This window comes from Opisthocomus hoazin, chromosome 6 (assembly GCF_030867145.1).
Source record: "Opisthocomus hoazin isolate bOpiHoa1 chromosome 6, bOpiHoa1.hap1, whole genome shotgun sequence".
NCBI lineage: Eukaryota > Metazoa > Chordata > Aves > Opisthocomiformes > Opisthocomidae > Opisthocomus > Opisthocomus hoazin.
In genome coordinates, this window is record NC_134419.1 from 77,956,290 (window position 1) to 77,982,402 (window position 26,113).

A 26,113-nucleotide genomic window follows, 5' to 3' on the forward strand; every position below is an offset into this window, starting at 1 on the left:
CTGCTTATTTCTGATTATTTTTAATTAATTGAAAGTTTTTAGTAAGTTAGTCCTACATTAAAAGAAAATCTTTATGCTAGCATTCATAGCTATTGTCCCTAAGCATTCTCTTGATGGAATAATTGCAGATGTATAGAAATTAATGTTTTCCATACTTTGAAGCACATAATTTACATTTCTACTTAAAAACAAAACAATGGTCCATATAGATAAAGCAGAGGAATTGATTAGCAGGGATGAAAGGATGTTTTTGGCAAACGTCGTACTTCAGCACCCCGCTCCGTCGGCAGAAGGGGTGTTTGAAGACGGGATTGTGCCCCTGGCTGAACCAGAACAACGCTGCGGAGCAGAACCCGGGAATTCCAGGCACTTGATGTGCATCAACGGGCAGTGTGTTGCAGGAGCAGACTACTCCTCTTTTACACTTTCTACAGTTACTAAACTCTTTGCAGTAGTCCGGGTGGAAGGTCACAAAGACATCAGCAATATTATTGAAAAAATTAATTTTTTTCCTTCATATTTCACCAATGTTGGCCAAAGAAGCGTGTTAGAGATGAACAGGTTGGCTTACTGGATCATATCCTCTTGTGTTTGCTCTACAACCTACCACAGGTACCTCTTTAAAATGAGCAGCAAAGACCTTGGCATTGTCGTTGAAGATGCCAAGGTTTATTTGCACTTGGCTGCACGGGTGTTAGCCCTTTGGTTCACCCCAAGGGTGCTTTTGGAGTCAAGGCCACGACTGGGCTTTTTTTTTAATATATATTTTCTGCTTTGCTCACTGTTTTGGTCAGCTGGGGGGGGAGAGTTTTGCACAAACAGGAAAAGGAAAGCTAATTTTTTTCTGGTTTCATGTGAATAAGAATATCTGCCTGAGAGAAAACGCAAGCTAAGGAGTATAAAAACAGCAGACTGAGGAAGTAACTTGTGACAGATGTTGCTTCTGTAAAGACTGAAAAAAAGTGAGGTTGCTCAGAAAGTACAGCTGATAAGTAAACACTGCTAATAAGTAAAGCAAATAAGTATTTGGCCATATGGGAGTAAATAAGCCTTACAGGATAATCCAGGACAAGGTTTTAATAGTTTTTGTGTGCATTTTGGTATGCAAGAGGGAAACAGGCGAGAGCTGGCTTATGCCAGATCTAAATGTAGCTCGTGATCCACGCCACCATGTCCTTAGGGCTCCCAGGCATCCCCATTCTCAATGAAAGCTCTTGCACAGACCATGCCATATAGCATTGACATGGCTTCTTCAACCATTGCTTTTCATTCCTTCTGTGTCCTGGCTGAAACGCCTGCCCAGGCTTCCTCCAGATGTCACGATGGCATGGGACAGGGGAGAGATGCTGATGTCTGTCAGGGGCACGTAAAGAAAAAAGATGGAAACCTGGTGCCAGTTGTCTTGAGCATGCACTTCTTGGCCGTGAACTTCCCAGTTCTGGTGAAGAGATGTATTGATGGGACAGGAGCAGGCTGTGGCCTTACTTATGGGTTAAGTCAGCGTACCAGGGCAATAAATCTGTCGTGATGTATGAAAAATGTGTATAAACAGTTTATTGCTTGCTTTCAGCATCTCTGAACTCTAACTCTGCATTGCACCATATCCCGTGATTGACATCTGAGCAAGGGTGATGGCATCGCGTGCTGTCAGGAGTTTGTCCTCTCTACCCTCTTGCAGAGGTCCTCGAAGGAGGAGGACCCCAAGGCTCAAGCCCATGCCAGCAGCCAAAGCAGCTCCTTCCTTAGATAGGTCACCTTGCTGTTTCTCTTTTGCCTGCATCAGATCCTGAGTGCCAACACCAAATTTTGAAAGATTTCCATCTTTCTAATTAATTAAAAAACAACTTCTGCAACACTGGCATGTTCCTGTTCGCTCATTAGAAAAGCCAGCCCTTCTCCCTCGAGCACTAGAATGGAAAGTGTAGCTGTTCAGAAGAGCTTCCCTGCTCCAGTCTGTTCCTCCTGAGATGGCGAGGAGATCCCATGAAACAGGTCGCTTCCAGTGGTTTTTAAAATACGCTGAATATAAATGCAGAAGTATCACAGAGCACATCCAAACTAAATAAAACCTCAGAGAGGGTGTTAAATTAAAAACGAACAGATGAGATATAAGCCCTTTCGCCAAGCATGAAGCAGTGGAAGCTCCAGTTCTGTGTTGCAGCCAAGGGGCGCGAGTGGTGGCGTTTGAAGTAGCCGTAGGCGGATGCCCGATACTTACAGCCTCCTGCGACCACCTGAGATGTACAGACACCCCTGCACTAATATGAAAACTCATGGGATCCTAAAAGTCGTCTCGATTCTGGGCTGTGATTGTCCATGTGCTGCCCACTGAACTGCACCACGTGCTACAGAGATACAATGGTTCAATGCGCTGAAGCGCGTCCATTTTATATGATTTTATTTCCGTGACTTCCTTCTGTTCAGCATTCACATAGAGCCCATTAAATGATGAAAATTATTAGGATTTAGGTGGTTTGGGTTCTCTTTTTTTAATATCCATTTTGCTTACACATAAAATAATTGTAACAGTCCTTAAAAGCTGTTACTCCCCATGCTGGGAAAACGCTCTTTAGCCAGCCACTGTAAAGAGCACGTTTCAAATACAGCATTTTCTTCTCGCCCTCGCTGCTGGGTGCGTTTTGGCTGTGCGGCTGGAGCGCTGCACTGATGCTTCTGCTAACCCTCCATGGCTACCTGCCCTCGGATGCTCACCTTCCTCTGCAGCTGGAAATCCTCCGGCTCCCGCGGGCGGTGAGCATCGAGCCCTGCGCCTGGAGCAACCTTGGGCACGGTGGAAGCCTGGGGGAGCCTCCAGTCCCCAGCCTAACGAGGAATGCAACTTCAAGCCATTAGAAAATTCAGCCATAGCAGCATAATTATGGAGGTGGGGGGGGTTAACCTGCTCTGAGTTCAGATCCTGGTCCCTCGGGTGGTCTGAAGATCGACCTCTCCTGAGGGACTGTAAGTACAGTGGTCTCTGCTATGGCAGGTAAGCACTGGTTCTTATTGCAGACTGCAGAGGGAGGACCAGGTGAGCAAACGCCTTTTGAAACTAATTTACTTTGTATGCAGAACTGCTGATTTTTAAATTTTAATATCTTAGCTATTTATTTATTCAAATGCCCTGTGCACTTTGTTTAAAACTGTGTGACTTGTGAGATTTTATTTAATGCTTGTTCAGACAAGCGGAATGGAATGATCAACTCCAGCCTTACAGTTTTTTCCCTTTGTTATCCCATACGTAAGGGAAAAAAACCCAAAACAATCAAGAGGCAAGAATTAAACTTTTTGGAGAACATAACTTCTCAGCAGAGACTTCATTCCTGTCTCACTCTAATTGCAGTGTTGTGATTTATATGAAGAAGTTATAAAGTCCTTAAATATTTAAATTTTTATATGACAGTCATATTACAAGCAAAAGGAATGGTTTAGTTATATTGCTACCACACGGATTCCCGGTGAAACAGGCTCTGAGGCTGTAGTTTGTACCAACAAGGAGTGAGCAAAGTGCTGAGCACTGTTCCATGTCACGTCCTTGCTGCAGGTGGCCACGTTCCTCTTCCTTCAGCGTTTCACAAAACAAAAGGGAATGCTGTGGAGACACGCTGGCTGGCTTCCAGTGCAGGAGATTTTGCACTGAATTTACCAAGAAGACTTTGGAGAGGATTTTGTGTTTGCTTTGAAAAACAAAAATAGAGAAATAGAAAACAGTACGTTGTTACCATTCAAATCATTGCCATTTAAATCCCTTGCCTGACATTAAGAAATTATGTTTAGTTATTCTGCTGAAGTAAATCTTAGTTTTTTAAATTACTGCTGGTCATCTCCCTACCTGTGAGCCCAGCAGGTCACGTCCCAGGTCAGAGGAGCAGAGGTGTGATCTCACCAGGGCATTTGCCTTATCAGTTGTTTTGTAACACCCTGTGCCCCGTTATCCTTACCGCCATTCGCGGGCACATTGCGATTCTCAGCAGTTACTCATTTTTATAGGAAGGAGAAATTGTGGAAGAAGGTCAAAGAAGATTAATAAGGGACAAACTTTCTAATAACTACACAATATTAGACAAAAATAGGGGAATGATTGCTGCTCAGGCTGTGCTGTTTGATCTTATTACTCTGCATTAGCGGAATCCATAATTTACAACTTTAATAAACTCCCAGCCTCTTTGGGCCAAGATATACGTTGCTGTTGGTTTTATTAGCTACATAATAGGAAGATGCTTTATGCAACATAATTACCCTGCATAAGCAAACATCTAATCATTTCTAGGAAATTTTTTATGAGCAGTTAAAAGGGACAAAAATTGGACGAACTGCAACCTTGAGAGGACGTGTTTTCACCTTCAAGTCTCCAGTGGCATGGAGACAGCTGTCGAGTAGGGGCCACTGTCTTGGAACAGATGTGTAAGAAATGGAAGGCTGTAAGTATCAAAGTTCAAATATTATGCTCTGCAAGTGATATTAACTGCTTATTTGTTTTGAAACCCCAGAAGAATTTTGGAGGAAAAAAAAGACATGCAGTGCGGTTCCTAAAGACAACACCAAAATGGGACTCGGAAAACGATGTGTAATGTTCCCAGCTCTGCCTGTCAATTCAGAGCATGATTTAAGTACTCACAGAATTTGAGAGCTAAGCCTTTACCACACACTCCTGTAGGATAACTTAGAGAATCCCAACATAGGTGGAAGTTCATCACCTTACTCGGATTTCTAGGATGATTACATGGAACCTAATTACTGCTGTAACTCCTATTAAACTCTATGAAACTTTCCCTCTACAGTTGCTGCCTCCCTCAGGTGAATGTTTTCAATCAATCCCTTTTATGAAGTAAAATTTTCAGCTAGTCCAAGGCTCTTGTTTTGTTTCAGGTGAACGAAGCTAAACTGCATATAAAATAATAAATAATAAATAATAGATAAAATAAAACACACATGGACAGCTTTTGTACTCCCAACCTAATTGTGTGGATAACTTTCTTGGGGTAGGTACCTGACAGTTTTCTTTGTACCCCAAGTCAGCTGGACTAATACTAGGATTTTTGGCTCCTGTTTCAGCTGTTTTGATACGCTTGGACGCTGCTTTGTGAAGGCAGATCATATCCACAGTCATAAACCAGCCATTCTATAGGAAATTCTGTGACTTTGTATTTTCAGCCTTCCTGGCTATTTGAAGCATCTGTAACCTGGTGCTGCTGCTGGCTGTTTTTGCAATTCTTAACTCATGTGAATGCTTAGCATTATAAAAAGTAATTATCAAATAGTATCACATTATTTGCATGAGCAGTGAGCCACTTACAACCCTACAGTTTCTCTTCATTCCCACACCTTATGTCTCAACTCAGCTGACCTTAGCACCTTTCTCTGGCAAATGTCAGTATGTTTCTTTTCTGAGATCAATATTAAAGAAGAAAGTAATGGGATGCTAACACATTGGGGAGATTTTTCCATGTTGTGCTGGGCTTTTCCAGTCCAATCTAGTCTTCCTTTCAGCCATTCAAACTCCTACTGCCTTTTCTTATTTTGCTGGAGAGCCTATGTCTCACCACCCTGAATATGTCTTGTATACATAGCAAGCTGGAATGATACATCTTCATTTGAAGGCCTTTCTGGCCTAATCCACCCACCTACCCATCATCTCCCTGGCAGTACGGAGCCGTAGCACCTCCACTCAGCCAGTGAACGGGGCTGACTGCTGCTGCTGGTGCTTAACGTATTTAAACAAGCTTTCCTCTCTGCTGCAAAGTCACCTTGCCGACCTCTGTTTTTCCCCTTTCTATTTTATCTTCTGGGATGCCAATAAATAATTCCTGCTTTTTCATGTTGACCAGTATCATTTCACTCTTTTGTGCCTCTGTTTTCTATTATTCTTATGTTGTGTATTTTGAGGGGGTTAGCAGTCACTTGTGTGCATGGTTAGAGCCCTCTTCTTCAGCCAGCTGCACGACAAACGCTACTCCTACTGCTGCTACTAACAATAATTGCGTTAGAGAACTCCTGTTTCATATGCTAGATGGGGGGGGGATAAATGGGGGGATTTAGGAAATATGAACTGTCAGATTGTGACACACAGACACAACCCCCATGTATGTAACTCCATTTGAGCTCGTGTAAGTTCTGTAGGTGCTTTTGAATGTGTCTCCAACAACTGCTGACCAACGTTTTTGTGTCTGTGCGCTTTCAGCACGCGTGGTAGGGAGTGCATGGGAACTGCATGGTTAACTTCAATAGACCTGAAATACTGGGCAGAGAGAAGACAGCCAAAAGCTGCAGAGCCAGGTTACACCTTGCTGAATTGCTCTTTTTCTTCTTTTATGTTTCATACAGCTTATTAACTCCCAAATATTTCCTTAAGGTACACTGGGTGAAGTTATTAGTTAATCTAGAAATACCTGGCAGCTTTCTCTCCTTTTACACAGCACATATGTTTCTTAATATCCCTCTCCCTCAAGCTGTAGCTCAGGTGTTGGGTGCATCAAACACCTCCTCCCCACACCTCGCCGGTGCTGGGTGGCTGGCAGAGTTACGGCATGTAGGGACCACGGCTGTAATGGGTTTTCTGCCTCTGGCACCGAAGGATGGCATCTCCTTCCCTCTTTCCCCTCCTAGGTCGATGGGTTTGGGGGCTTTTTTGGCCGCGGGTCCTTCTCTGCCAGGCAGCGTGGCACGGAGCAGGCTAAGGGGTAAGTCTCGGGGCTGGAGCACCGTGCTCAGCGCCGGTTGTGAGATTGCTGGGGAAATCGGGACCAGCCTTGGAGCCCAGCGCCGGGGAGCAGGAGGCGAGCGGAGCTGCAGGCCTGGCAGCAGGAGAAGGATGCGGTGGAGAAGCCAAAACCCCGATGGGCAGGCAGCGAGCAGCAGCAACCCGGCTGTCGGGAGGTAAAGCTGGGGCCGGCGGGCTTGGGGCCAGCAGGCACCTGCCCTGGAGGCAGAGGGTAGGAGGCACAGCACGATTTTATGTTAATTGTGCAAAGCCTCGGCAGGAAAAATCATTCCCTTGTTAGCAGTGGCTTGGGTTTGCATGCACGGCGTGATTTTTCCGTAGCCTTTGGTGCTGGGTGGTGAAGGCACCAGCTGGTTTGTGTTGGCTGACAAATCAGCCTGGATTTAAGGATAACTAAGGAGGGTCAGCAAAGATTATAAAATGATCATATTATTCAGTCCATAAAAAGAAAAGTATGTGGCAGATGCTAGCCATGTCGCTTAATGCCGCCGCTCTGAGATGCACTGAGTAGCAGCTGAACAGATCAGCATAGAAAGGTTATGCATAATACGTATAGTTCAATTTCCATGCATTGTTTAACTTACTAGATCTAATTCACTTTTCCACCCACTACTTAATTTAATTTCCATGCATATAATGACTGGAATACAGCATTATCATGCCGGAGGCTAACAGAAAGACCAGGTAGAGGTCAGGTGAATGTCTGCAAACCAAAACAAATCACACAGAACACAGATTGCTTTATTGGAAGTTTTATCTTGATTATAGAAAGAATAATGTATTGAATGATTGTTGATGATTTTAAACGTTTTCCCATTTTTGGAGTAACAGAGCTATCACGGCAGAAGAAAACCATCACCTCTGTGTGTCCTTGCAGAATTTCAGTGTTTTTTTAGTGACAAGCAGAGTAATTAAAACTGGGAAAAGAACTGCAGGTAAATCAATCGCACTGAGTCACATCATGCAAATATTTTCCTTTTTTGGGCTTGAGATAGGGTGAATTTGGGCTCTGCCAGGAATCTGGTTGGCATGTTTTTGTTATGAGCGTTGAGCATTCAGTTTTGTGTGTGCGAGCAGGAAAGCTTAAGAGAATCCAGGGTGGGTTGTGGTTGGGGTTTTTTTAGGAGTTGCTTTTGGTTTTGTAAACTTTGGGAAAAGTCTATTAAGGCATTTTTAGTTTTCTAGGTTTAAAAATATACATTGCCAAGCTCCAAAGTTAGCTGTCGCATTTCTGACCCTGAGGTATTCTGGCACAACCAGGAAAATGGAAGAGCAGTGAATACCACCATGGACTTTTTAACAAACGAGTTCATGGTTGCTAATGCAAGTACTTTACATTGGTAATATTCGGTTAAACATTTGACATCCTTGGAGTGAATGGGCTTAGAAGGTCCAGAATACGTGCGATAAGAGATTGTAAAATAAGTGTTTGAAGATTTTGCTTTAGTTCCATATCCCCCATAAAATGAGAGTTTGGGGTTTTTTTAGCTATGACTAGTGCTCTCATGTGTTTGTGTTAGTTCTGTGCGTGCATAGCAGAGTGTCTCTGAGTTTCTTGGTGCTGATGACAGCATGATACTGAAGGCAACCAAAGCCAGGAAGTTTTCCCCCTTTAGTTAGTTCTCTGCAGGCAGCCAGCCCCCGCCACGTGCCGTCCCTCGCTGCCAGAGCAGGTAGGTCCTGGGGGGACACCAAGTCACCCAGAGCTCAGAGGCACCAGGGGCTGGCCGAGGACCCCGCGTGCTGCCCTTGTTGGGAGCGTAAAGCAGCCCATCAGCGTTCAAAGCAAAGAAGCATCATCCCAGGGTTGTCCATCGTAGGGCTGCGCTGTCTCTAGGGGAATGGATCACCCGAGAGGCTCCTCTCAGTGATACACCACCCCATACATCAGCGCAAGAGCAGCATACGTTACCCGAGTGGGCTGTAGCTCTCACGCTGCCTTACACCAATCCATCACCAAAGCAAGCTGTTGCTCTAATGATATATTAGTGTAATAATCTGAGCAGGGCAGAACCAATGACATATTACTCAAAAGATGGCACCATTTACGGAAGCAAGGTTCCAGGAAGATATTCAGTATAATTACAGGCTGCTGGCTGACTTTTACTGACAAGAAAGTCAGCCAATGTACCCAGTGTATAATGGGAGCCGCTTTCCTAGCTTGGGTTGGAAATGCCAGCATTGAAATAGGCTTTCTGTTAGTACAGAGGTAAATGTTCACGCTTCCTTAGCTGCAGTGGCCGGTTTTCAATGTGCTCTGGTCATTTGGTGAAAGAATCAATAGAACAGCCCCTCTAAGGACTGCCAGTGTACCTTCAAGTAGCTTATCTTCAGGGCCATGTTTCTCTTTCTGCTATTTTCTATATGGAGCTCCTCAGTTTTCTGATTTGCAGTATAATGATGACTATTACTTGTAGCCCATCCTCAGAAACAACCTTCATTCATTTCACTTTCACGCTGTGTGGCGGCACTTTGGTACCTCCCTGGTGCGACGTCATTCAAGTCAGTAAATACGGGCACAGAGCAATTTTATTCTCTGAATTTTTCATTGGTTAGAAATCTTCTCTTTATGGGAAGAAAACTACTTGCCAAATATTTCAGAATTATAACGAGCACTATACTTTTGCATAGTACAGTTTGCCCTGTTAAATCCCAACTTCCTGAATCCCTGCTCATCTTGACTTCTTACAGCAGCAAATTAATCGCATCTCATGAGAACAAAATTAAAGCATTCAAGTAAAGAGAAAATGTAGGTTGTAGAAAATTTAGAAATAGAAATTATCAAGTGAACAATACTTCTTTTTATCTGTGACTTCTGTGAGTCAGTGAACCGCATTTCTGACGCGGACATGGGCTTACAGGGCTTGGCACAGTGCGGTGCGAGGAGAAAAACAGAGCTGAGGCATCACCTTTCCGTTGAAGGGCAATAAAATAATTAAACAGCCTGGGGGCGGGTTTAGTTCCTTTGATTCTGAAAGTTTTTTCCAAATAAATGTACGAGCTTATGTTTAACATTATAATATCTATAGCAATAATTAATATCACTAGCGCTTCTATCCAAGGTCTCCAAGTGACTTTACAGGCAATTAATCCCACGAGGTTGTGAGTATTAATGCCATCCTTTATACAGATGAGATCCAAAGGAGAAAGGGCCTAATTGGCTGAACCAAATCCATTAAAGTAAATGGCACGTAGGATGGGTGACTTGGAATCGGGGTTTTAGTGACTTGAGCTAGACTATGGAGCAAGACTATGGAGCAAGAGGTGCCCCACCACCCTGCGATGCTCCTCTCCGGGGTACACAGCCCTTCCTCCTGCCCGCCTCTCTGCTGGGCTCCGGTGCCGCACAACAAACCCCTCGGACGAGGATGGGTGGGAAGAGCATAAATTTGTCACTGTGGGGAAGGGAAGGTGGTGCTCTGAAGGAAAAAAATAGCCTTTGGGGAGCTTGGGAGTGAGAATTTGGGCTTTGTGTAACATCAGGAACGTATTGCACCTGATGCACGTTTTTCTCAGAGGTAACGTCCTTGACTCTTTCTCTGTGAAAAATGCTTCAGTGAGCAATTCATCTTGTAGTTTCTTGCCAGTTACACTGTATACAGCAAAACACGATCTAAAATAAATAAATCTGATATGCTATAAAGCCCAGGTACAGTCGTCTTCCTTTTCAAAGTGAAATCACAGGCCTGGCGAAGCATGAATATGATTTCAAGTTGATTTTGTATCACTGGATTCTTTGCAGGAATTGCATATTACAACGTGCATCAAATTAACATGCTCTGCCCTCTGGGATTATTTGTTATTCACTTTATTATTTTTATTTGTATCTTTGCACTGCAATGTATAATAAGGTGTCTACAAGAAAAGGCTGGAAAGAGAAAAGACTTTTTTTTGGTGGTGTTAGCAAATTCGGAGTTAGGATATAGTGTAATAATCTGTTAAAAGACTGTCAGTTTGGTCATTGTGGTTAAGCTGCTGAGCCTAGAGCATCATTTATAATGCTAATATATGAGGAGCACATTAACAGTATATGAAACACCAGTGTTGGCTGCAAACCTCTTTTCTAGATCATTTTTCTGTGAGTACGATACATCTCTGTACCGTAAGTACTTCTAGATGATTAGTTATATCAGTTGCCTGTTGTAGTTTTTTCTGCTTTCAGATTCCCACCCTGCGCATTGATTAGGCAGTTATAGCTGTCATCAGTGCGCAAAATATTATGTCAAAAATCCTCCTTTCATTTAGGCTTTGTTCAGGGTCAAAGAGCTTTGCGGAGTAGCAAAGCCAATTTTGCAAGAAAGCAAATCCCCCTTACACCGTACTAAATAGAAGGCGGCCACTAGTAGAAGGTCATCAACTTACCAATATTAGCAGTACTCTGCGTCAGTGAAATCAGGTTGGATTTTCTTTCAATTCTTCATTTGTTTTGTTGAAAAAATGAAGAGTTAAAGGTGAGTGGTTGAAAGTACAAACACTGTCAAGCAGATTTTTGTAAGATCTCAAGTGACCAGCAAAATCCTTGTGAAATTTGACTCAGTCTGGGGAAAACAGGTTAGTCTGCGCTTGAAACAATGCCAGAGCTAGTAAATCAAATGCAACTGCTTGGTACTAATGAAAGTGGACTTCAAAGAACCATAAATAACCAGCAGAAAATGGAACTGTCTCTCCCATCTTATAGCTCAAGTTGCCCAAAAAGGAAGCCAAGAGCTTCCAGCGCTCAGCTGTTAACACCTTTTCCTCCAAGAGACCAGAGAGGTGTTTCCAAATGATGGCCAACAGCCCAAGGAGTGGTGGTAAGGAATAAGCTCTGCTGTTATTTACTTTATATCGTCCTTCAGCAGATTACGAAAACTACTGGACACATCCTGCTCTCTCAGGTGGTGAGCAGATCTCCAGGAAAAGAACGGAGAGCCAAGGATGCTCAAGCCTTATTTCACGGGGCTTTGGTTGCCACGTCCTTTTCCTCCAGGTACTCCCTGAGCACCAGCTGCAGGAATGAGGTAGGTATTGTACATATAAGACTACCAAAAAGAATTTTTCCATTATTTTGGGGTGGAAATCAGAATGGTGGACAAGCTGGCGTCCCTGGCTGAGCAGGCATCCAGCTCTCTGTGCTGCCCAGCTCACGGGCTCCTGACTGGCAGCGTACCTCCTTCTCCCACTCTTTGATAGATGGGCTTTCTGGCTGGAGAAACAAATGGGTTTTGTCCTTGGTCCAGCATAGCAAGCCTCAGCCAATCTGGACATCGATCACAGCATGATGTAAACACTCACAAGGATGATGAGAGGACTGGAACATCTCCCCTATGAGGAGAGGCTGAGGGAGCTGGGCTTGTTCAGCCTGAAGAAGAGAAGGCGGAGAGGGGACCTTAGAAATGCCTACAAATATCTGAAGGGTGGGTGTCAGGAGGATGGGGCCAAGCTCTTTTCAGTGGTGCCCAGTGACAGGACAAGGGGCAATGGGTACAAACTGAGGCACAGGAAGTTCCGTCTGAACATGAGGAAGAACTTCTTCCCTGTGAGGGTGATGGAGCACTGGAACAGGCTGCCCAGGGAGGTTGTGGAGTCTCCTTCTCTGGAGATATTCAAGACCCGCCTGGACAAGGTCCTGTGCAGCCTGCTGTAGGTGACCCTGCTTCAGCAGGAGGGTTGGACTAGATGACCCACAGAGGTCCCTTCCAACCCCTACTATTCTGTGGTTCTGTGATTCTGACTTTCAAAAACAAAGCAGGTCCTTGAGGAGACATTCTCTGCAATGTCTTTCCATTAAACATGCATTTGGCAGTAATGAATAGCCTACTTAATAACGAATGCAAAAAACCCAGCCCTCAATAATCAATAAGGGCTTCCTTTGCGATCTGTCGCGGCGGCACACGATGCTCCTCGAGCACTGCCCCTTCTGCGGTGAAACTGCTGCAGGACACCTGCCCTGTCTAGTCCAGGTGAGCAGTGGAAAAGGAGATGCTCCTCGGGAAAAAAAGTCGTTAACTGGGTAATTTTTGTTGAGCACTGCTTGAAAAAAATGCCCGTAACCATTTCACTTTACAGTGTAAGTTTGTATATGAGCCTCTGTATAGGCGGCTATGTAGCTATGTATAGTCACACACATATAGAAGCATCTTCAGTGCGATGCTGCGTTGTCCTGCATGGTGTGCAGTATTTCCCTCTGGGCAAAGCCACCAGGAGAGGGGCACAGGGACACCAGCTCTTCAGGAGAGGTGGGTGGGAATTTTGCGACAAATGGGGTGGTGTTTTTTTTTTACAAACTATGGAGAAGAAATCCTTCAGCTTCTCCATTCTTCCACTCACGAACAGTGTCCTGCTGCTACAGCTGCACAAAACCTACCATGGCAATGAGTGTTGCATTTAGGTGCTAGCAGGTGATTTGTAGTATTATTTGGGCCACACGTTCATAAACGAGCAGCTATACATGTAATTAATGAAATTATTTCCATAAAATTCATAAAATATTATTTCTTTAGATTTTTCCTCAGTAAAAAGCAGATGTTCCACCCCCAGAATTCAACAAACAAAAGACACTTCATATCAACAGGTATGAACACCAGCAAACTGAAAGGGCCTCTCTCACGCCAGATCTTTAATGAACTGAAATAAAATAGGACATATAATAGGAAATAGAAATACAATACACAGAACTTTAAAATATTTGTATGTCCTTTTTTATATAAGCTTTACTTGTATACCATATGTTTTCTAAGTCTGGCAGCTCAGGAAATATGAGAATTGAAAAATGGACTCCTGTTGTTTCTGAAAATATTATTTTAGGTCATTTTAGGTATTTCTGAAAGGCATTAATTATAATTTGGTTCTTTTTTTTTTTTTGAGGTCACAATATTAAAGCTGGCTACAGTTGTAGGTGGAAACAGGTGAAACATAGTGCCATAACGTGTTAAAGCAGTCTAGAACGGACGGTCTGAAAAATATACTGCACAGACAGAATATATACCCACAGGAGATTTTACTAAAAAGCCCAGCGATTTAGGATGGAAGAAAAAGCATTTAATGGGCAAAAGAAGACGAATCAATGCATTTTCTACTTTTTTTTTTAGAGATTTTCCTGGCAGGCGCTTGACGCACCCGTCGCAGGGGAAGGAGAGCGCCTGGCTGGAGCCTACGGAGAGGTGCCCACGGGAGCCGCGCTCACCTTCACGCTGCTGGTGAGAACTTTGGTCACGTTTGCTCCTTCATGACGCTGCCGGGAATTTATTTCTCAATACAGCCTCTTCTGAATCTCAGGGCTTGATCTGAGATCCTTTTCATGAGAGGGGGGAAAAAAAAACTTTAAAAATTACCAAAATCTGAGTAGTGAGACTGAAGGAAAACTTCATGAAGAAATGTATGATCTTAGCACGTTGTGAGGATATTGATGCTACTTTGTGCTTATGCTTGTTAAGCTACAATCTTTTACTCAGGAGCAAAACTGCGCTCTATTTTATATATAAAAGCAACAATTTATATATGCAATCTATAAATTTATAAGGGACAATTCATATATGTCTTTGGTAAACTTCAGAAATGTTAAAACAAAATATTCTTGGTGCCTCATTTCCTTTTTCATTATGTCCTGGTTTTCTTTAGCAAAGATTAATCCTTTCTCAGCTTAGAAGAGAAGGAGCTGCTTACCGAGGAATTAACAAGAGTAATTTAAGAAGGCAGATGTGAGTGTGTCAGGTGTGGGGTTTGTTGCTACAGGCCACGTCTTCTCTCTGCTGTACTCACCACAAGCCCACAGGTTAATTTTCTATTGTTGCGGCTATTTCGCTGTTTTCAAAACTAATTTCCACATCTGCTAGTTTCAGATGAAAATTTGACAAGTTTGATAGGTGTTCAATATGAACTTAAATATGAGAAATGCCCTGCAGACGGGCACTGAGCAGTGAGTTGACTTGCTGGAAGAGGTACGCGTCCGTCTCGCCTCCGCCTTCACGGCGCCTCTGGGTTTTGCATCCCCATCCATGATTAAGATCAGGAAAGTGGTGCCAGGAGGTACCAGCAGCGCAGAGAATCACAGAATCACAGAATAGTAGGGGTTGGAAGGGACCTCTGCGGGTCATCTAGTCCAACCCCCCTGCCGAAGCAGGGTCACCTACAGCAGGCTGCACAGGACCGCGTCCAGGCGGGTCTTGAATATCTCCAGAGAAGGAGACTCCACAACCTCCCTGGGCAGCCTGTTCCAGTGCTCCGTCACCCTCAGAGGGAAGAAGTTCTTCCTCATGTTCAGACGGAACTTCCTGTGCCTCAGTTTGTGCCCATTGCCCCTTGTCCTGTCACTGGGCACCACTGAAAAGAGCTTGGCCCCATCCTCCTGACACCCACCCTTCAGATATTTGTAGGCATTTCTAAGGTCCCCTCGCAGCCTTCTCTTCTTCAGGCTGAACAAGCCCAGTTCCCTCAACCTCTCCTCACAGGGGAGATGCTCCAGTCCCCTCACCATCCTCGTAGCCCTCCACTGGACTCTCTCCAGTAGCTCTTCATCTTTCTTGAACTGGGGAGCCCAAAACTGGACACAGTACTCCAGATGAGGCCTCACCAGGGCAGTGTAGAAGCTCCGTGCTTGAACCGCGTGAAGCCTTCCAGCCTGCTCAGCCCCAGCCCTTGTGCCACAGCGGCTCTGGTGAGACGGGGCGGGCAGGGTCTCGCCTTGGCCAAGCCGTGGCCGGCTGTGTGGAGCGGTGTTTGCCGCTTCGCCATTCAACGGCAGGACCCACAACGCTAGAACGGCCCGTCGGTGGGCCAGGCGACCTACTTGCGATGGTTGCTTCACGGAGAAACTTGAAGCGCTTGCGTGTGGTAAAGAACTGAGCTGTTTTGCTGAGTTTTATCACTGGCCAGCTGCTGATGCTAAAACCTCGCGTATTTGAGAAGCCTTGGGTGAAAAAGGCTGCGAGAGGCCAGGGAGGAAGACTATTGCCTTCCTCACCTTAACTTCACATTAACTGCAGAGCATGGAGCAGGGCTACAGAGTTACCCTGTTACTGGAAGGTATTTTGTCCACTGGTACCATCATCCTCATGCCCTACTCACAGGAGCTGCCTGTACACCCTCGGCTGACATCCCACATCCTCCCTCCAGCTCTTTGCCAGCGTGGTCAGCAGTTTTACTCCTATTTTAATAAAGTAGGAATAGTTAAATACAGATACAACTATACACCTGCTCTCTGCAACTACCTGGAAGGCGGTTGTGGTGAGGCGGGTGTTGGTCTCTTCTCCCAAGTAACTAACGATAGGAGGAGAGGCAATGGCCTCAAAGTTCTTTCAGGGGAGGTTTAGATTGGAAGTTAGGAGAAATTTCTTTACTGAGAGAGTGGTCAGGCCTTGGAAGAGGCTGCCCAGGGAGGTGGTGGTGTCACCATCCCTGGAGGGGTTCAAAAAACGTGTGGCTGTGGCACTTCGGGACAGGGTTTAGCAGGCGTGGTGGTGCTGGGATGACGGTTGGACTTGATGATCTTAGAGGTCTTTCCCAACCTCAATGATTCTGTGATTGCTACACCAGCAGCCAAGGGGGTGCTGGGGATGCTGAGCCCCTTTCACAGCAGAGACCTCACTTCGCATGCTATAGCATCTGTTCTCCGCCTGAGATATGCAAGCGCGTATGAACTTCAACTTACTTGTAGTTTTTTCAATCAATGAAAAAGCTTAGTTTTAATAAAACTTTTTTTAAATGCAGATTTTTTTTTTTAAAAGACAACATTCCAGGCTTTAAAAACCTTTTAATTAAGTAAACAATCACTATTACAATTTTTATTGATAGATGGGCAGGAATAAAATTAACTGATTGAATTAAATATTGAAAGCCAACTCTGACTAAAGTAGAAAAAAAAATGGACTAAATCCAACCCATAAATTTTCATGAACAATCAGAAGTGCATATAAATGAAACGATTTAGCCATGTAAAGTATATAAATTCAAATAATCAGGATACGACACCTAAGGAGCTGGATTCTCTGCCAGAACCTTTGGTTTATGCAAATTCTATTATTCTGAGGCACAAAAGATTGAAAAACACATATGGCACTTCTCTTGTATGAAGCCGTTCTTAAGACATGGTCATGAAAAAGGATTGCCTGATCTGTCGCAAGTCAGATATTAAAATAAATTAGAATATAGTGTGTAATTTAAATATGGCAGACTCTAGTGGGCTTGTCTGTCTTATTGGCTTCTTTTGAAGAGACGCATTTCAGGATTAAACCATAATTGCTGACATTATTTGAGTTCTAATTTTAGAGTTAATTTAGTTAACTGCCACAGACTAATTGGCTCAAGCTTGATTGACCTGAAAAACTTTCATTTGTTAGCTAATAATTGTCATGCCAAACGAGCATAGTTGTGTTGAATTCAAAATAATATTTGGATTGCTCTTCATGATGTTTGCTGTATTTCTTTCTGTTTGGATAAACTTTGGATACTGCACATTAGATTACTTCTTGTTTAATATTTCTCACCGTGTGTTTCTAGTTCACTTTCTACTGCTGCTTTTTATTTTAAACGAGGGGAGTTTGTTCTAATGTGTGGCATTTCAGGAGAAATCACAGACCGATGTTTTTGGTGCAAACCACCCCCATTTCAATCAGCTTTGCCAGAAAAGTAGTGAATGCTGTGTTCAAGCGAACGAATGTCTTTACATCTCCCAACCATCCCCTGCACACACCCCTCCTTCAGGTTTATTTTAGCTCTGCTGAGTAGAGGAATAAAAGGGGAATTTATTCCCCCTTGGTGCAGAGGAGCTAACCCCATTGCCACCACCAAAAGCCGTGGGGGAACAGCCGGTGCGACGGGGAGGAACCGTATCGCCCCGAAGTCCTGACACCCCGGCTGCCAGCAGCAAGCTCTGCAGCTGGACACGTGCGGCCTTTGCTGTGACGTTCTCAGAAAATACAGGGGCTCGGTATTGACTGGTGGCGATAAATAATCGAGGACTGAATGTCACACCACAGCCTTGTTGATGACACAGAACTGGGAGGAGTGGTGGATACACCATCAGGCTGTGCTGCCATTCAGCGAGACCTGGACAGGCTGGAGAGCTGGGCAGAGAGGAACCTGATGAGGTTCAACAAAGCCAAATGCAGGGTCCTGCACCTGGGGAGGAACAACCCCAGGCACCAGTACAGGCTGGGGCGGACCTGCTGGAGAGCAGATCTGCGGAGAGGGACCTGGGAGTGCTGGTGGACAACAGGTTAACCATGAGCCAGCAGTGTGCCCTGGCTGCCAAGAAAGCCAGTGGCATCCTGGGGTGCATTAGGAGGAGTGTGGCCAGCAGGTCAAGGGATGTTCTTCTCCCCCTCTACTCTGCCCTGGTGAGGCCCCATCTGGAGTACTGTGTCCAGTTCTGGGCTCCCCAGTTCAAGAAAGATGAGGAGCTGCTGGAGAGAGTCCAATGGAGGGCTACGAGGATGATGAGGGGACTGGAGCATCTCTCCTAGGAGGAGAGGCTGAGGGAGCTGGGCTCGTTCAGCCTGAAGAAGAGAAGGCGGAGAGGGGACCTGATAAATGCTTATAAATATCTGCAGGGTGGGGGTCAGGAGGACGGGGCCAGACTCTTTTCAGTGGTGCCCAGCAACAGGACAAGGGGCAATGGGCACAAACTGAAGCAGAGGAAGTTCCAGCTGAACATGAGGAAGAACTTCTTCCCTCTGAGGGTGACAGAGCCCTGGCCCAGGCTGCCCAGGGAGGCTGTGGAGTCTCCTTCTCTGGAGATATTCCAGCCCCGCCTGGACGCGGTGCTGTGCAGCCTGCTCTGGGTGACCCTGCTTGGGCAGGGAGTTGGACTGGGTGACCCACAGAGGTCCCTTCCAACCCCGACCATGCTGTGATTCTGTGCTGTGCGCATTGCCTTTAGCAAGCTGATCAAGCCTTGAACTCGGTGGGGGTTCACTACACAACTTGCGAAGGTCACTGGCTGCAGAACAGAGTTGAAGAACACAGCACAGCATGGAATGGAATCATTTCAGCTGGAAGAAGGCCACCTCGTCCAGCTGCCTGGTCCCTTCAGGGCTGACCTACAACAGTTCAAGCGTGCTATGGAGGGCGTTACAGAAATGCCTTGCTAAAGGACAGGCTTGGGGCACCGAGGAGGAGGGGGTTTCCTCCCGGCAGCCCGTAGCAGCGTTTGCCCACCCCCTCGGCACGGAAATGCTCCCCGAGGCCCAGCCCCGGGGAGCTGCCGGCCGCGGCGGGGCACCGGGACGGGGACTGGGACCGGGACGCAGCCGCCGGAGCCGCTTCCCCCGTCACCGCGACGCCGCTGCAGGGCCGGGAGACACCGCTAGATGGCGCCGCCGCCCCGCCAGGAGCGCAGCCCGGCCGGCGTGACGCGGCGGGCGGGTGTGGCGTCACCGGGCCGCGGCCGCCGGAGAGCGGGAGGGAAGCGGTGAAAAGCTCCCCGTTCCGTCACGAGAAGCGTGTTTCCCCCGGGCTGGGCTGTCGCAGAGGGGCTGAGCTGCGCTGGGGTGCTCCTACATTGGCCTTGCCGAGGAGCAGGAGCACCCGCGGTCAGCCTGGAGGTCGATGCGCTGCTGGGTGTCCGCGGGCGGTCGATAAGCGGGGGGGAACGGAATGGCTTCCAGTTTAGTGTGTGGGATCGGGGTGTTCCCCTGAACTGGTTTCACTGAAGTGGCAGGAACATCTCGCCTTGCGCTTCTGAGGTTTGAGGACAGATCTTCTCCAGATACGCCCGCAGCGACTGGTGTTCGGATGAACGCCCCGTCAGCCGTCTCAATCGGCCATTTCTAACGCTGCAGCGCGCACGTAGGAACATTCAGGGCAAACTTTACATTGGCGGGACAACGGTTCTCAGCTCTTCAACTCTTTTTTTCCGCCAGTGAAGACGCGAATGCCTGCAATTCCAACAACTGGCTCATTTTTCCTTAGGCGGTTTCGAAAAGCACGGACAGGTGCCCCTCGCCGCACGGCCCGAAGCTCGGCGGACTAAACCTTTCCTGGCACGTTATCGCGATATGGCAGAGTGCCAGGGCAGGGGCCTGTGGCGAAGCTGGGCTGCCCACGTGCTGCTGCAGCCCTGCTTCACAGAATCACAGGATGGCAGGGATTGGAAGGGACCTCTGTGGGGTCACCCAGCCCAACCCCCTGCCCAAGCAGGGTCACCCAGAGCAGGCTGCACAGCACCGCGTCCAGGTGGGTCTGGAATATCTCCAGAGAAGGAGACTCCACAGCCTCCCTGGGCAGCCTGGGCCAGGGCTCCGTCACCCTCAGAGGGAAGAAGTTCTTCCTCGTGTTCAGCTGGAACTTCCTCTGCTTCAGTTTGTGCCCATTGTCCCTTGTCCTGTCACTGGGCACCACTGAAAAGAGTCTGGCCCCGTTCTCCTGACACCACCCTTGCTTCCGCGACGGCTGTGGCCCGGGAGTCCTGGGATGGCTCCGACAGCGTGTAAGGACAAATCCTTGCCCTGGCGTAAGCCTCTGTGTGTGTGTGTGTCTAAATGGGTTATAACGCTCATGCTCCAGGGCAGAAGCTATCCGCTAACCGCCTTCCATTAGGAAGAAACCCAATCCCCCAAGTGTTTCTCGCATCCCTGCAGCGTCTGCTCCGAGCCCCTCGCGGAGCGAGCGCCCTGGCTCAGCCAGACCTGTCGTGAGAACGCCCGCGCACGCGAACAGCAGGGCTGAGAAAGAAGCAGTCCAGACGTCAGAACGATACTGAAAATGTAAAGATCAGTTGACACAGATGTACTCGCACACCGGCATTCCCAGACCCAAAATACAGACCGACAGCTTAGGAACGGGAGATGGGTTTATTTGCACACGATGCCACCTGAAGTGTTTTAATTAATGGGGGGTTGGACTAGATGACCCAGAGAGGTCCCTTCCAACCCCTACCATTCTGTGATTCTGTGAATTCCCTGCCACAGATCAGGATCCCGTTTGTGTTCACCTGTATATAGCCATAGCTACTGACAAAGTCATGCCTTTTATCTCTGTTTCTGAGGAATGATCTCAAATTTCTAAAAGTCAGACATACTCTATAGCAAAAACCTGTACAGAAATGCAACTTAATATCAATTTTTCATCAAATCATGACAAGTCTTCTATGAAAGACGAAAAACTTTAGATTATTTTCTTCTATTTTAACATCAACAGGAGATCCAACCCAAACTGTTCTGTGATTCCATGAAAACCTCACCCAAAACTCTGGCTTTACAGGGGAGTAAGAAATGCAGAAGAAAAGTTTTTTACAGGACCTCATGCATATGTCAAAAAAAAAAAAAAGTGAAAGTGGCTTTTTGTGGCTGCAATATTCCCCCAATATTGGTGGAATGGTTCGCCACATGGTTTGCCACCGACCAAAGCATGGTGCAAACTTTACTTCACAGCCAATGCCAGCATCACCAAAAGAACAAACTCCTTTCCGTCCCTTGCAACGCGGCGTGCGAGCGCGGGACTCCCTCGCGGGTTTCCTCGGCGTGCGAGGGCTCTGCCGGGGCTGTGAGCGCGGGCGAGCAGCACGGCTTTCGGTAAGCGGAGGGAGGAGGAGCTCCGTCCGAGTTACGGAGCTCAGGGTTAGGAGCTCGTATGCGCACGTAGGACCACCTTGAGGGGTTTTGCAGATGGGAAATTTGAATTTCCGGATGATGATAATTTTTGTTTCGGGCTTAAAGGAAATGTGGGAGGGCATGTTGATGATTTCCTGCAATGGTATTTATTTGCTGGAAACCAATGCTTGCTGAACAAGGGCCAGCTGGACCTGCCAGGCTGCTGTACCTACAGCTCCTAACCAGAGGTGTCACGCAGGGAAGGGGCTGCTCAGGTCAGTTGGAATCCAGAAATTGAAAGGACGGTCTAGTGAGGCGGGTGTTGGTCACTTCTCCCAATAACTAGTGACAGGACAAGAGGACATGGCCTCAAGCTGCGTCAGGGGAGGTTTAGATTAGATATTAGGAAAAATTTCTTTACTGAAAGAGTGGTCAGGGATTGGACCAGGCTGCCCAGGGAGGTGGTGGAGTCGCCATCCCTGGGGGTGTTCAAAACCGTGTGGATGTGGCACTTGGGGACATGGTTTAGCAGGCATGGTGGGGTTGGGGTGACAGCTGGACTTGATGATCTTGGAGATCTTTCCCAACCTTGAGGATTCTGTTCTATAAGCAGGGAGGTTTCGGCTTTGCTGCCGGAGCTCTGGTGTCTCCCACACGGTGGGCTCAGGTCACCCCACAACCGCCGCTGCAATCTGCACGTCAAACCCTGAAACCACCGAGCCCTGGACACCCCTGGTTCGCTCTCCGGGCTCGGCGGGACGCCGGCGGAGGGGGGGTTTAGCCACCTTTTTCCCCCTTCTCCGGACTCGCTGGCGGTTTCCACGCTGCGGCTCTTGCGCTGGGGAGGGCGCAGCCGGCGCTGCCAGCCGGATTTATCCCAAAACCTCACTGTTTGCCCAGGAAATTTTTCAGCTTTTCCCGCGGGGGGGCTGTGGATGCCCGATGCGGGGGGTCCCGCACTTGCCAGGGATTCCCCAAGCCGGGCGGAGGGGGGGGGGGGAGGGGTTTCCCCGCGGGGCGCGGACACGCGTGGGGCGTGGGGGGGGGGGGGGGATGGGGGGAGGCCCGTGCGGGGTGGGAGCGGTGTTTAATTACCGGAGCGGTGTTTAAATAAATAGCGGAGCGGTGCTGAAGCGGCCGGCCGCACCATGCAGACCTTCGGGCCGCCCGCCGGGCCGCCCCCCCCGCTCCCTCCCCGCGCCCGGGACCTGCTGGACGTGGCGGTCCCCCCCGGCCCCTTCCCTCCGGGCCGGCCCCCGCCCGTCCCCAGCCCCTTCCCGTGGCTCGGCGGCCCCGCGGGACCCTGCCCGGTGCCTGCGGGGCGGGGGTGGCCGGCGCCGACCCCGCAGCCCGAGTGCCCGCGCCCGGCCCGGCCGCCCTACTCCTACTCGGCGCTGATCGCCATGGCCATCCACAGCGCGCCGGGCCGCCGGCGGACCCTCCGCCAGATCTACCAGTACGTGGCCGAGAACTTCCCCTTCTACCAGAAGAGCAAGGCGGGCTGGCAGAACTCCATCCGCCACAACCTCTCCCTCAACGACTGCTTCAAGAAGGTCCCGCGGGACGAGGACGACCCGGGTAAGGGGACCCCCCCCCCCCAGGCTGACCCTGCCGCGACGGGACGGCAGCATCCAACGCGGGGTGGGGATGTCCCTTCCTCCCTTCTGATAGAGGGGATTGTAAGAAACGTGAAACTATAACAAATAAGCCTTAATATTTTCTAGTTTTCAGTAGTCTTTAGTACTGTAACTTGTATTCCTGCATGCCTCGTGATCTAGCGATGTAACCGTTACGCTAATCCCTGCTTTCTCGTTAAGGAATGTAGTGGAAGGTGATTCGAAGATCCGGTAAGAAAAACCTAACAGCACAATGTATACTGTTCAGCAGGGATTCTTTATTGCGGCGCCGGGCACACGGGGGATTTCTCCTCCAAACGTGCGCGCCAGACACCCTGTTACTTCAGGTTAAATACAATCACACAGGTAATTATTCATTATATTTCTAGGAACTAATTAGCATATGTGAATATCTTTCACGCATGTCTGTTAGTATCTTTGGGTGGTCTTCGGGGGTCCCAAGATGAAGGCCCATCCTCTTCATCACGCTGTTCACTGATTGACATTTGTTTTCTGCGCAAACTCAGTTCTAGCATCACGTCCATCGTGTCCTTCAGGTTGTTTGGCTCTGGTCTTGTTGCTCTCTTGGTGCCTCCTTATCTCTGTAGCTTAGCGCATTTGCCCTCCCAAGGCTGAGCTGTCTGGAGTAGAGTTATTTAGGAGTCTCTTTTATCCCACAATTATCCCAATTATTTGCTGAGAATCAAGACCACTTTTGTTTCACTTAATTATTTTGTCTAACGACTAAGTGATAGCTTGTGCCCATGTCCTTCCACTACATTCCTTAATGAGAAAACAGGGATTAGTGTAACAGTTATATTGTTAGATCACTATGCATGCAGAAATACAAGTTACAGTACTAAAAACTAGAAAATATTAAGGCTTTTTGTTATAGTTTCACATTTCTTACAGTCCCCTCTATCAAAGGACATGGGCGCAAGCCATCACTTAGTCATTACACAAAATAATTAAGTGACACAAAAGTGGTCTTGGTTCTCAGCAAATAATTGGGATAATTGTGGGATAAAAGAGACTCCTAAATAATTCTACTCCAGACAGCTCAGCCTTGGGGGGGCAAAGCTCCAGAGACAAGTAGGCACCAAGAGAGCAACAAGACCGGAGCCAAACCACCTGAAGGACATGATGGACACGATCCTAGAACTGAGTCTGCGCAGAAACAAACGTCAATCAGCGACCAGCGTGATGAAGAGGATGGGCCTTCATCTTGAGACCCCCGAAGACCACCCAAAGATGCTAACAGACATGCGGGAAAGATATTTACAGATTCTAATTAGTTCTTAGAAACATAACGAATATTTACATATGTGATTGTATTGAACCTGAAGTAACAGGTTTGGAGGAGAGCTCCCCCGTGTCCCGGCGCCGCGATACGGAATCCCTGCTGAACGGTGTGCGCTGTGCTGTCGGGTTTTTCCTACCGGATCCTCGAATCGCTTCCTCCCTTCCTCTCTCTCCGCAGGCAAAGGCAGCTACTGGACCCTCGACCCCAACTGCGAGAAGATGTTTGACAATGGCAATTTTAGGAGGAGGAGGAAGAGGAGGGCCGAGGCCAGCGCGCCCGAGGTGGCCAGGGGGAGTGGCGGGGACCCCCAGGCCTCCTGCCCGGCCGGGATGCGGGGTCCCCCCGGTGCCGGTGCCCCCCTCTACGGCCGTGCCGGGGCCCAGGCGTGAGCGGAGCCCCTCTCCCTTTGATGCCCTCGGAGATGTGTTGCTGCAGCGCTCAATGTGCGTTGTCACCCATCCCTACGAACGCGGGGAGGGGTGCGGAGGTAGGGGGGTGCGGGGGTGGGGGTGCGCCAGCCGTCGGGGCTGCCCGCGGGCTCCGCTTCTCCCTCTGTCCCTTCCCACTGACCCCTCGGCAAGGCTTCCCCCCCCCCCTCCCAACCCCCGGCTCTCCGGGCTGGCCCCCTCCCCTTTCCATGGCCGCGGGACAGAGCGGAGCCATCGCTGGGTGCAAGGGTCCTGCCACCCACCGCCCTCCTGGGTGGGCTTGGGGAGGTGAGTGAGTGCCGGGGGCCGCGGCCGGGGTGGCTCTGGGGGGGTGAGTGCCAGGGGTCGTGGCTTTGGACCCCCCGGAGATGCCGGGAGAGAGCCTGGAGTGCAGGGAGGGATGGAGGGATGCTCCCTGACCCCAGCGGGGACCGGGCTGGCGTGGGGGGCACCCAGTCCTGCCATCCCCCCACAGTGTTGCTAAATAAAACCCCTGTTATTTCTCCAAACGTGCAAGATCACCTTCGCCTCGGCCCACCGAGCTGGGGATCATCTTTACGAAGAGCTTCAGGTTTAATCGGGCGTCTGAAATGAAGCTGGGTCCCTGCTGAGGGGTTCTCTAACGGCTCGTTTTCCCGCTAACCGCCTCGACGGTGGCGTGCGGGGAGCGGGGGGTCCCGGCACACGCAGCAGCCCCTCCACGCACCCACCGCTTCGTGATGTCACCTCTCGTTCCGCCGTGGCATCCACGCGGGCCGGCGGTTGCTGCGGGTTTTTCGTGAAGCTTTGGGAAAATGCAGTGTGGCTGCGGCGGACTGCAGCCACAGCGGTTATTTTTTTATTAAATACCTGAGGTGGGACGGTTCTGGCCGCCCCTGCTCGCTTGTTAATGGCTGGTTCCCTGCTGCTGCTTTCTGGTCGTTCTGTGCAGGTCCTGGAGTTTGAAGGAAACGAAATTGTGAGCTGCATAAACTCTCGCCTTTCTTTTCTGACTCTCTGTCTCCTCCAGCCCGCTCTTCCTCGCTTGTGGCAAAAAAATACAGCTTCCTTAAATAAAAAGCTGAAAATGTTGTTGTTGTTTACAAGAAAACAACCCCAAACAGAAGCCTGTATAGTGCAGACTTTTTGTGCATTATAAGGGCACCGTAAAGCTCCTCAAAGTTCCTTTAAAGCGAGCGGGACAGAAAACCCCATGAACAGAACAAGCTGTCTGAGAACCTAAAATGTGTCAGAGACACCAGTCCCTGACAGAGGGGAGGAATCAGCTGTAGAAGCCATGTTTTTCCTGACCCAAAATGTCATAAATAGTGTTACAAAGTGTGTGGTTAACAAATATCCGACCTTAGCAGACCTGGAGTGAAGGACAGAGCAAACAGAGCTTGTCAGCCAATCTCCTGTCTAGGTTTGTGTAGCCAAATTTCTTTTTTATTACTCTCCTATTTGAAAAAAATCTTCGTACAAGAAAAATCACTATTCTGAAATGGCGTTTAAAATATTTCAGACAGCATCTTTATGTTGTTATTTTCCAGGGCTATTGA

General features: G+C 48.2%; 1 protein-coding gene across 1 annotated transcript; it reads left to right on the top strand.

The window, feature by feature from the left end:
* The first annotated feature begins 22,376 nt into the window (after positions 1 to 22,376).
* On the top strand, positions 22,377 to 24,536 carry FOXI2 (forkhead box I2). The gene is made up of 3 exons (XM_075424135.1): positions 22,377 to 22,451; positions 22,578 to 22,806; positions 24,325 to 24,536. The coding sequence occupies exons 1-3, from the start codon at positions 22,377 to 22,379 to the stop codon at positions 24,534 to 24,536; spliced, it is 516 nt and encodes a 171-aa protein (XP_075280250.1).
* The last annotated feature ends 1,577 nt before the right edge of the window (positions 24,537 to 26,113 follow it).

Bases quoted from the DNA above. Each gene is read 5' to 3' on its own strand.
- FOXI2 (XM_075424135.1), top strand. From the start codon at position 22,377: ATGCAGACCTTCGGGCCGCCCGCCGGGCCGCCCCCCCCGCTCCCTCCC. The intron at 22,452-22,577 runs GTCCCCCCCGGC...CCGACCCCGCAG, and splicing joins GGGACCTGCTGGACGTGGCG to CCCGAGTGCCCGCGCCCGGC. The intron at 22,807-24,324 runs GTAAGGGGACCC...CTCTCTCCGCAG, and splicing joins GCGGGACGAGGACGACCCGG to GCAAAGGCAGCTACTGGACC.